The sequence below is a fragment of the Ursus americanus genome, chromosome 7 (genome assembly GCF_024610735.1).
Source record: "Ursus americanus isolate L20-20 chromosome 7, mUrsAme1.1.p, whole genome shotgun sequence".
Classification (NCBI taxonomy): domain Eukaryota; kingdom Metazoa; phylum Chordata; class Mammalia; order Carnivora; family Ursidae; genus Ursus; species Ursus americanus.
In genome coordinates this window covers 57,062,214-57,074,516 of record NC_142133.1, presented here as the reverse complement: position 1 = coordinate 57,074,516, position 12,303 = coordinate 57,062,214, and the positions used below count along the sequence as shown (strand labels likewise).

The 12,303-nt window shown below is 39.7% G+C and overlaps 1 protein-coding gene across 3 annotated transcripts in view; it reads right to left on the bottom strand.

Moving 5' to 3' along the window:
- Positions 1–11,372, bottom strand: part of PRKD3 (protein kinase D3) — an 83,425-nt gene extending 72,053 nt beyond the window's left edge. For 2 of the 3 annotated variants that reach the window (XM_045809062.2, XM_045809061.2), the window contains exons 1-2: positions 11,216–11,372; positions 3,018–3,969 (exon numbers count right to left, since the gene is read on the bottom strand). In XM_045809062.2, the coding sequence (XP_045665018.1) occupies positions 3,018–3,305 (288 nt within the window). In that variant the 5' untranslated portion in view covers positions 3,306–3,969; positions 11,216–11,372. Of the gene's footprint in view, positions 1–3,017; positions 3,970–10,745; positions 10,940–11,215 lie in introns of those variants that run through there. The other variant, XM_045809063.2, reaches the window with a different exon arrangement.
- Positions 11,373–12,303: the final 931 nt, after the last annotated feature.

Genomic DNA, 12,303 nt, shown 5'->3' with positions numbered 1-12,303 from the left:
TGCCTCTCCCCTCCACTCATGCTCTCTCTCGTGCATGCTCTCTCTCAAATAAATAAAAATCTTAAAAAAAAAAAAATCTGTGTTTGAATTCTGACTTTCAGCAAGTAATTATGTGTCTCTGAAATTTCGTTTCCTCCTTTATTCAACAGTAATTATATCACCTATACCCTTTCCACTCACTGAGGTCCTTGGAGAAGGAGCATCAATATCACCTAAGAGTATATTACAAATGCAGACCCACCCCAAGCCTACTCATTCAAAATCTACATCTTAGTAGAATCACTAGATGATTGGCATACACATTAAAGTCCGAGATGCACCACAGACTTGTGAGGATTAGTTAGAAAGTGTGTGTAAAGCTCCTAATACAGAGTAGGCACTCAATAAATGTTGCCTATTATAATCTTCCTTTTTTCCCTTTCTGTATCTTTGATCATCCTGATTCTTTTGCCTGAGATGTATTCCTCACCTCCTGTATTACTGAAATTTTGCTCACTCTGTATCAAATGAAATGTTACTTTCTGTTTGAAGTCTTCTACATCCTTTATCAACCTCAGAAGAGCACTCTTTAACATCACTTTCTGCTTTTTATGTTTTACTTTGGTGAATAATTTCCTTCAGACTATAAGCTTTTTGAGGGAAGGGATATCTGGTTAATCTATTTCCTAAACTTTAACCAGTACCCTATCTTTTAGAAGGCTCAGGCAAATGCATTTACTAAGAACAGATATAAGAAAAGGAGGTGTGCCCATGAGAGTCCTGGCACTAAACCTGGAGCTGTACATGTGTAACAGGGATGACTGGTGAGCAAGTGCCCAAGGCATGAGGGAAGGTAAAAACAAAAGAACTTCTGACATGGTTTTTCCATCCTCCAGATGAGTTAGGGATCCATGAAACATCTCTATAAAATCTTAGGATCTGAGCTGGTTCCCTTAAGATTTTTCTCTGATTTGGCCTGAAACAGGTCATCCCTTGAACTCTTCTCCTTTATTTGTCTCTAGCAGTGAAGACCAAATTTAGATTAAATGATTCAGAATCTCACCGCTGGAATTACACACCAGAAATCACCCCAACTCAATCATTTGATAGATTTGGAAACTATAATCCAGAGAAGTCAAATTACTCGTGCAAAGTTATATAGTAACCTAGTTTCAAGTTCAAAACTCTTTTACACTACACTTAAACAACAGTTAGGATCCCAGCAAATGTCAAAAGGAATGTGTAATATGCTTATGCCTATATATACTATATATTTTTGCCAAGTACATACCCATTTCACTATAATATTGATTCAAATTCAGTTTACTATGATATTCATTTTACGATGACTTAATTCTATTTTATATCTACATAAAATTTACCCTGAGTTATTTTTCCAGCTCTATCCTATTTCCTTGGTATCACTGTATTTTTTCATGGATTATGATGGTTTTTTTTTTTTTAAGATTTTATTTTTATTTATTCGACAGAGATAGAGACAGCCAGCGAGAGAGGGAACACAAGCAGGGGGAGTGGGAGAGGAAGAAGCAGGCTCATAGCGGAGGAGCCTGATGTGGGGCTCGATCCCATAATGCCGGGATCACGCCCCGAGCCGAAGGCAGACGCTTAACCGCTGTGCCACCCAGGCGCCCCTGGATTATGATGTTTAATCTAGTTTCCTAAGAGTTTAACCCAGCTGACTCACATCTTACATCTACACTAAAGATGAAGTAACATGAATTCTAAAATAATCCTGTAGAAAATCAGTATGCCTCTGTATGAATATAAGAATGAAATGAAATTTTATGAGATTGAAAACAATAATACAGATGCTACCAAAACATTAGTTATAAATTTCTATGGGTTCAAATGAAAAGGAAACATTCAAGTTACAAACTGTAGTTAAGATAAATTCTTATCTTTAAATTAAAAACCTAGTTGCCAAAATATTTGTGAAAAACCTCTGTAACATTTAATGAAAAGGAAAATAAAAGCAAAAATACTTGAAGACACGCAGATGGTTCTACAGATCTACAAAAGGAAAGTGAATATTTAGGCCACATTTCAATAGATAAGTTACTGTTACCACACAGGAGACACACGCTATTTCAACAAACCACATAACATTTCTTTAGACTGTTAACTACATCAGAAGATAATAACAAATCATATAAAACATAAGGAATTAAAACAAAAACAGTAAGATGAGGAGCCTGAATACAAATATATTAATCTCACATGATACGATTTTTAAACAAGTACACTAATTTGTTTGAAACAAATATGAAACATATGCTCAGTCCATTAAAAATAAAATGTAACCAATTCTTACTACTTAAACATAGTTCTATGATAAAATAGAGAACATACCCACTTACCCATCAAATCAAGATTATTAAAGACATTTAGCTAAGGTTCCTCAAAAAAATGGTACAGTATAGGGCAGGAGGTAGACAGAAGGGAAACAAAATAAAACCATCCTCAATTTCAAATTTTTATATATTGTCATATATTCAAAACTCATTTACCTATTTTTTTAAGCAAGAGAGAGTGGTCTTCTCATATGAAAGGGCAGTACAGGTGAACCTAAAGGAAAGGAAGACCTAAAGGAAAGGAAGAAGGTACAAAAAAGAGGGCAGAATTCTGGGCACCTAGGAAAAACAGGTGTGAACCTGGACTCAGCCACAGCTGTGTCCCATCCTTTTGGTAAGTCACCTGGATACCCTGTACCTGCTGCCTCCCATTTTCTCTAAAAACAAATAGGATTTCTGAAATCCTCTTGATTTTATATGGATTTCCCTGCTCTCAAAAGAAAAAGAGTATTTTAAAGTTAAGATAAAGGCTCCAGTTGTTAGAATCTGAAATTTTAGACTTTAGGCTTCTAGTATATTAGCACTCTTCCAAAATGATCCAAATTAGGATATAAACAGTTGACTGATCCATATATGTTAACTCACTGTTGCATGTATAATTTATAGAAAAGTATTAGATACAATATTAATTAGAAAAACTACTGACATAAATGGCATGCACGGTACCTTTTGATAAACAATGGAGCATACAAGATCCTTGACAGCAGATAAAGACAGTTCCTGGGCTTCGATGGTAACGCTCTCCCGTGTAAGGCCAATTTGCAGGAGAAATGAAATCGTATGCTCTGAGCCTCTGGAGTTGGTGAGTGATGGCGCACTGAAGCTTCCATTAGAGAGTCGGGCAGAGAGTCCTGTTTTAGGACTTGAACACGGAGAAGGAGCTGGAAGCACAGCAGGAAGAGTTGCAGGTAATACAGACTTCTGGGCTGATGGAGGGGAATTGTTTGCAGACATCTGCCTTTCTTTAATCTTTTAAAATAGTTGTCAATTCTTTTTCAGTGGTTATGAAGAGGCTTTAAAATCACAGCAGTAAAAAAATGACTGTACTTTTGGATTTAATTGAAGACTTTATTTCCTGTTTTAAGCCACTCATGCCAATGACTGGAACTTCTACAAATGTGAGTTGAATACAGAAAAGGTCCTACTTCCCGTAATATCAGTCCCATCAAAAAAGAGTCTTGTCTTTAGGACCACAACCAGGGATGTGGAAAGGATTTAACATCACTGAATTATCTTCATCAGAAAAGAGTTGACAACACTTCTTCACTAACCATCTTCATTTATTGTCTTTTAAGTCTACTCTTGTCTCTCTCTTTTAATTTCAGAAAATACATATTGAATAAAAGTTGTTTTTCTATTAAGATGAAATCCTCCCAGTTTAAAAAACGAGTGTTTAGGATTAATCTATTTAACCCTTATCTTGACGTTTACTGATTTAATGGGACACTTTCTCCAATGTCCACACCTTAAATCACCTTCTCAAATGTCTTTGCTTTCATTTTTGAGGGGGCAAATTTTTCCATGATGAAGCACAAAGCTTTTTAAAACAGTACAGGCATATTTCACTTGATGAATGGGTCCACTGAGAAAAGTTGATGCTTTCTGAAATGTAGTCAGCCTGGAAGGAATTTTAAAAACACTCTTAATATTTTATACACATTTGACATTATTTTAAAAGTGCAAGAATCTCTGTATTTTTTTAAATGACAAGTTTTGGTTGTATGTAATTCACCAAGAAATCCTAGTGGGTAGCCATTTGGAGGGGTCTAGTTATCAGAGACATTTTTTGCCAGAGCTATAATTTTAGGGAGAGCCTCCTGCCCACCACCACCACCAAGTCCCTGGCACTCCTAATACCTGAAACCTGAAGATCAAACACTTTTATGCCACAAAAATACGACTGAGTTAGGACAAAAACAAAGAAAAATAGAAGGGACTAAAAGAAGGTTAAAATGGACACTGTCACAAAAATAAAGTACATCCAACTCAGCCATATAAAAGATGTATAATACTGTCCTAATAAAGACATGTCAAGAGTATTCTTTTTTATATCAAAAAGTCTAACTATGCCAAAATATGATTGCTGACTTGCTTTGCTGACAGATTTCTTTCAGAAGGCTAAGGAAGCAGAAGGGGACATACTATGCAGTTATAATGTGAACAACGTATTTATGACAGGATCACAAGAGAAAGTGATGTTATTATAAAGGGTTTCTAAAAGTAAAAAAAGAGCACTATACAGTTACAAGTGTATCATAGTTTACAACAGTACAGCTCAAAACAGAAGGTATGACCTCGATGGCCTAAGTGAAACGGCTCACAAGGGATCTTTCTAAATTTTACATATATACCTGTAAACAATTCCAATGATAAAAAAGAGTGAAGCATCCAATGTGGCTGCAGAATGACTCTCTGGAGAGTAGTTAACAGGGCTAAATAAATTAGGATGACAGAAGAGCAAAAACATACAGATACGGTAACAGGAATTCAAAAGCTCAGGAAAAACTGAGGCTTAGAAAAAACTGCTTAAAGATAACAAAAGCTTGTATAACTACATTCAAATAAATATTATTCCACCTTATATGGTACAGCACTTCACATCTTATAAATGTTTCACATACTTTACCTCATGCATATTTCTTTGGAGACAAATATGATTTCTGCAGGTGAAAGAACAGAAGCACAAGCAGATAAAGCAGTGTGCCCAGCATCACATGGGTATTAAGAGGCGGGGGGAGGGGGGGGCGCCTGGGTGGCTCAGTCGGTTAAGCGTCTGCCTTCTGCTCAGGTCATGATCCCAGGGTCCTGGGACTGAGTCCCGCATTGGGCTCCCTGCTCAGTGGGGAGCCTGCATCTCCCTCTGCTCCTCTCTCCCACTCATGGTCTCTCTCTCTCTCTCTTGCAAAAATAAATAAAATCTTAAAAAAAAAAAAAAAAAAAGAGGCGGAGTGGGAATTAGGACCCAAGTTTCATACTTTCTTACCAAGTTCTGTCTCCACGATAACATACTATTGGTTAAAGAGAAGAGGGAACTGAGAGAATCACTGCTCAGAGAGGATGTTGTTAAGGTTGAGAGAGCACATAGAGGAGGCAGAATTGCTCAACTTGTATTTTGCTTATCTTCTCTCAGTTTTTAACTAAAGTTGTAGAAGAGCAATGAGAACCGAAACCCAAGCCTGGTGAAAGAGAGGCTAAAAACTTTATATGAGTGCAAGTCTTTGGTTCCAGATGCAACTCATTCTATGTTGCTAAACCAATTTGCAAGTGTAATCACAAAGCTGACTCCTATAATCTTGGAGAAAGAGCTCAGAAAGAAATAATCAGGGCCTGGAGATGGGTCAGAGTTGCTTCAAATTTTATGAGCTGGAGGAGTGGGGAAGCGGATTCCAGAAATCACAGACATATAAATTTAATATTAATCTTTAGTCGAATCTGAGAATAGATTATGAAAACAAGTGGTTTCTGAGTACTTAGAAAAGAATATAATAATCACTGGATGACAGCATGAATTCAAACAGAACAAATAATGCCAAATCTACTGCATTTGCATCTTGGAAAAGAATGATTACTAGACTTCTTAGATGCAGGAAAGAATAATAATAACTTACAGTCACTGAGCTCCAACTATCTGTCAGACACTGTTCTAAGCACTTCATATGTGTTACTTCATTTAATCCTCTGCAACAACTCATTTTACAGCTGAAAAAACAGTCTTAGAAATTAAAGTACTTGCCCAAGATCACACAATTAGCAAAGCCGGGGGCAGGAGGGGGAAAGTGTATTCTGGCTAAAACAGTATTCAAGATGGTTTTCCACACTATTTTTGCAAATATGTTGTTTTGAGTGTGAGTTGGATATTAGTGTAGTTGGGTAAGTTTACTGGTCTATATCACCTAGATGAAAGAAGTCTTTAGGGGACGTCCTTGGAACTCTGTCCTTGGCCCTATATTTTGATTATTTATAAGATAAAGACACATAAGACATGCTTATAAAATCCTCAGAGTGTACAATCCAGGAGAAACAAACTAAAATTAAAGTGAAATGTAACAAGGGTGAGTGCAAACCTTTACATTTAGTTTCAAAAGTAAAATGTGTAATGGAGAAGAAAGAAGTGCTCACTAGAAGCTCTTCAGAAGAGGAGTTAGCCACCTAAAAGTTTAACAAGGGCTGCTAGTTAATCCGCGACTAAAAGAACCAATGCAAATACAACCCCCCAGGACACTGAGAACACGTCAACATCTATCTGTAAACTCTGCTGCTAGTCAGCCTACATTACCATTGTATTCATTTCTACACTCCACATTTTTAAGAGCTATATTGATTAAAAAATAATGAGAGCATACATTCAGATAAATGTTAAAACAATGTCATGTGACAAATATATGCTTAACAAAGCTAAATAGAATAATGGTCTTCAAATATTTGAAAAGGTGTTAAGAGAATAATCGGCTTTACTCAGTATCACTGCAGAGAAGTAAAACGTAGGTAACAGCAGTACTTGCTTACCTCACAGGCTGCATGTAAAGTACCTTCAACAGCACCTGGCTTACAATTAAGCGCCCAGTAAGTTCCAACAATTTTCGTAGTAATTACATGGAGGAATTAATAATTAAGGTCCGACTTTATGCTAAATGAGGCAATTGAGATATGATACTTCATTACATCCTTAAAACCAGCCTAGGGGATTTAACTCTGTTTTACAGAAAAGGAACCAGAGTTTCAGAGAAGTTGCTTGCTCGCATCTAACAGGAGATGGACCTGGGATTCAAACAAAACTCTCCCTGACTCCAAAGCCCACGTTCTTTCTATTATTTCATTCCACCTCCAACAGCCTAACAACAGAATAGGTTTTCCCCTGAGGTAATGAGCTACTTAACGTACACAACTGGAGTAGTTTCAAAGGCTGAACAACTATCATAAAAAAGGTAGTAAAATATCTACGAATAATACTGTATTCAGGTTAAATACTTCAAAATACAAGATGCTGCTGTGTTCAGTAATAATTTATTTTTGATGGATGTCTTCCCACTAAATTTTTATTTTATTATACCTGTTAATATTAGCCAAATAACAGTAACTGTCTAATAATACAATTGGCCAATTTATCAGAACTATTGATAACAATTAATAAGCTATATAAATGTTATACTTTTGTATAAAAAAATATTTTTTTAAAGTTTCCGCATGAAAACAAATAGAAGAAACTAAATGAGCTGTCATATTAGCCTCTGCCCACTCATCCCATCTGTTTCCTCTCCTTTTATTTTATGGAACCCTGTTTGCTCTGTAAGATGCAACAAGATGTAGGATGAAAAATATTAATATCAAAAAAATCTAATAACTGTAATTTATTTTGTCTTTATGTTTCAATTAGGAAACCAAGACAAGACAATTACTAATTTATAAACTGTATAGCAATTAGATATGTTTGTTTCTAACAGCTATGAGTTGGCAAGCATTTCTAATATGTTTATTTGGAACATCTCAAATATTCTTTTGGGGAGTTAACTGTCACATATCCAATTCAAATGAGCTTATATAATCCATCACCACTGTTGAATGGAATCAAAAGATGAAATATTAAAGGAATCTCGAGCCCTACCTGCCCTATTACTACAAAGTAGACAAAGGCCCATTACTTTATGGTAACATCACAAGTTGATCCACCTTTCTCTCCCACTCCCTTACCTTCCCCCCTGCATGTACATATCTCATAATTTATCAAAGCCTCTAATTAGAAGCTCAAATAGCAGCATTTTCATTCAACATTTACTGAGTGCCTATTACTTGCCAGACTTACTAAAGACACTGTGGTTATACAGCAGTAACCAAAACAGACATGGCTACTGCTCTTTCTGGAGCTTACAGTGAAATGTGGGACACACACATTAAACAAACACCATTCACATAAATAGCAAGGTAACTACAAATTATGAAAAGCAGTATGACAAAGTATACTTAAAGGACCTAATTTCAACTGGGGTCTCACGCAAGGTGACCTTAAGGAAGTGGTGCTTAAGCTAAGACCTCAAAGGATAAGTAGGAGTCAGGGAAGGAGAGGAGGGAAGAGGATTCTGGGAAGACAAAACAAATCCAGTTCTTAAATGCTTCAAAAGGAAGCTCATTATTTAGTATACCCAGTGTCCTTTCTGTAATCAGTAAAAGCTAAACTGAAGAGGTAAAATGCTTTTCCTATTCTGAATACCATAATATTTACCATGACTTCCTACTAGTAATGGGTTGTCCCGGTTCAATTTAGTTTTGTGTGCTAAGGAACGTTAATGTATGGAGGGTCTTTTTTCCCCCCTCCTATAGATACGCACATGTATTCTTTTAGCATGTAAAAAAAAGCACGTGACCTTTTCCAGTGCAATCCTGACTAGTGTCCTAAAGTCAATGTCTATGTTTTGCCTTGATACAGGCTTGATCTGGTTTAATAATCCTAGTCTTGTTTTTATACTGTATAGGGTATTAACAATTCAAATAACTTTTTTGGGTTTTTTAAATCGTAGTCTATAGCAATCCTGACATCAATTTACATATTTTCAAAAATATAACTATTACCTTAATATAATACTTTTCCTAAGAGCTCAGCATTCAACTAAATTGTTTGATGCTAAAATTCTCATCTGGACCAGTGATATTTGAATCTCGGTCCTTCCACTCTCAGAGTACAGAGAGCACACCATGTCTGCTCTCTGTTCAGGCACTGAAAAGTTTATCCAGTAATAAGATTACAGTCTGCCAATCTGGCCAATGCTGTATGAATCTACACTGAGCTTGATGGACCTTCATCGCCTCTCTTTGCCCCAGTGGTATCTGAGAAATCTGACTGGCTAACAGCCAATAAGCAATTTCTCACACAATGTCACTGTAAACTAACCACACAAGTGGAGAAAGCTTTTTTTCTGTACTAAAATTAAAATTAAAACATCTCCTAAGTATATCATCTCAAATTTTTCCACTGCTCCAAAGAGGCACACATATAAGTTCAATTTAAATTACATAATCGGAGACTCAAAGTAGTACCAGCACAGAAGATTGTGAACCAAAAGATTAAACCAAATTAAAATCTTTACTAGCAAATAATTTCCCCTTTTGGCCAGTTCTGTAAAAGTAGTTTCTTTTAAAAATGAGCAATTATTTTTAAAACAGTAATATTTTCATCAATTTTAGAAAGTCTTTTTGAAAAAGAGAAAATGTCCTTTAAAAGTGCATTTAAATGAGGTTTTCAATTCTAATGTAATTTTAAAATTTTAATGTCCAAAAGCTTGATTTATTAAAGCCTTTTTTGCATATGCCAGTGTTAAATTAAAAACAACCCAATGCGAGAAATTTTTTAAAGAGGTCATCTATTGAAACTGAAAGCTTATAAAATTTGTGTATCTAAAAGACTCACTACTGAGATGCTTAAAAAAATTAAGTCTCAAGATATGAAACAGTCAACATCTTGAATGTGAGTCATCCTAAAAAGTGAAATGCTATCCACCAAATTATAGAACTTAGTATGGAAACTGGCTTGTGAAATACTCCAAGCTTATCTGATCAGGTCTACCACATCTATATTACCTGCTGAAGCAAAACCTAACACGAAGGCTTCTGTGACATGTTTAAAATACTTTCACTAGAACTCGCAACTTCTTTTTGACTGAATTTTCACGCTCTCAATTCATCCTAACAGGGGAGGAAGAAAAGGTTCTTTGATCAAATAAAAATCAGAAGTCTAGAGCTAGGTCAGGGAACTTTATGGATGTCCTCAGCAGCAAATCCAGAGGTTCTCCCCGCCCTCGACGCATTAGAAGTTGGTAAGTAAACTTATCTAAGCGAAATCACTGTCGCCAAAAATGTTGGAAAGAACTGCAACATTAAGTACAAAGTAGAAGCAGTGTAAGAGTAATACAATGCAGCATTTTCTAGGGTACAGATTAAGGCATTTAAAAAGTTTTTGTTTCATTTGAGGCTATAGCTCATTAAAGCTGTGTAGTACAAACTAGTAGTTCAGGGTGTAACTTATCCTTCCTAATCAAAGATGACACCGATATCTTATTTCCTGTGGGGATGGGTGTGGTTGAAGAGACAGTTATGTCCAAGCCATCAATCTGTGTATGGAAAAGTCTGCGGGTCTTACACACGCCTGTCGCTTGATTTATACTCGTGCCTGCAGTCGGCAAGGCCTATGCTGCGATGACTTCAAATAAAATATCCAACAGGCAATCGAATTGTGTGTGGTTATTGTTACAGCTCAAAGAAACAGCCGCACTCCTCAGCGTTTCATCTCAAGAAAAAGCTCCCGGGGGTGAGAACTACTCAGAGCAAGGCTGCAACTTGCAAAACTAAGCAGAGTCAGGAAACTGGGGTGGGGGCTCACACATTCTCTAAGCACCATTTACTCACTCCTTTGAGACGGCTACAACACGAAGCGATGAAAAGGAAAAAGGCTCATCCCAAATTCGTCAGCTTGACTGTCGCCGGTCTGGCGCCGGGAGCCAGCTGGAGGGACCCCGAAACAGCCCGTTTCCGAAGCGGTCGCGCGCGGTGGTCGCCCGCGGAGCGCGGACCCAAGTTGGCCTCCGCGCCCACGCCGGAACTTGGCCCCATCTGGCGGCCGCGCCGGCGCCCCCACGAGCCGCGGCGCCCCCCGCCCGCTCCTCCCGCCGCGCGCTCCGCCAACTTCCCGCCCAGCCCCGGCGGTAGCCGCCCAGCCCCGCGCGGGGCCCGAGTCCCGCTGCTGCCGCGGCCGCGTGCGGGCGGGTGGGGGAGGGGCCGCCTCCGCCTCACCCGACGGGCCGCGAGAACAAAGCGGCGGCCGCGGCGGCGCTAACTTTTTCGGTGTCTGATCCGCGCTCCCTGAGGCGACTACTTACAGAGACGGGCTCCACCGGTCGTGAGAAACTCCGCGGCCGCCAGCGTCTGGATCCCAGACGAGGCGCCAGCGAGGCTTCACGCGCCTCGCAGAATCCCGCCCGCCGCTGGCGCCCCTTCCTCCCTCCCTCCCTCCTCCCCGTCCCGTCCTGAGGCCCGGGGGCGGGGGGCCGGGGCGTGCGGGGCGGGGGCGCGCGGCCGGCGCGGGGCCTGCCGGGAGCTGTAGTTTCCGGGCGGGCCCGAGCGGGTGGTAGCTGCGCGGGGATGTCACTGCCTTTGCGCTGTGCAGGGGCAGCGGGAGCTCTGCGCCCTCGGACGTCCCTGTGTCTCCGTGGGCGCGGGGGAGCGGGGCGCGACTGTGTATTTAAACCAGTTACACACGCACTTGAGCCCCATCATTGTCTTTTTCTCTTTTATCGTCCGCTCTGACGGAGGCCACGGTGGCAAAGAACCAAGAGGTGACAACTTGAACGGGGGACTTGGAAGGGGTCCACAGCAGAGAGCGGTTTCCACCCTGAGCGCTCTTCTCCCTGCTCCCCATCTCTTCCTCCCTCGGGCCTACCTCCCAGGTGGCCTCCTGTCGCCGCAGCCCCGGGCATTCCGCACGCGAGGCAGAGATATCCAGAGTCCTTCACCTAAGCAGAGTCAACTGAAGTGGTTGCTTTCAGTGTGTGTTGTGGTTCCTATTTGTCCATCATTCCACTCGCGGGTGTCCCCTACCATCAAAGTGAAGTGCAGTCAAGATTCACGAACCTAGGCTTCCACGTCCAGGGAAACGAGGGTAACAATGCCAGGGGAAGGGGGAGGGGTGGGCGTCAGGATGAGGATCTAGAGGGAAAATACACTATGTGATAAATTATCACTTTTATGTGAGAGGAAAACCTGACCAGCTGACATTATTGTCCCAGAAAGGATCTAGTTCCCCTTCTGTCACGATTTTATCTCAAAAATACTTAAGTAAAATATATTGAGACCAGCTGGATGGGCTGCTGTCAATAATCCATCCATCCCCATGCAGTGGTCTAAGGCAGCTTCTGAGAACAGAAAGAAAAGAAAGTTAAGTGGGTCCCTCTGTTTTATACTAAGTCAT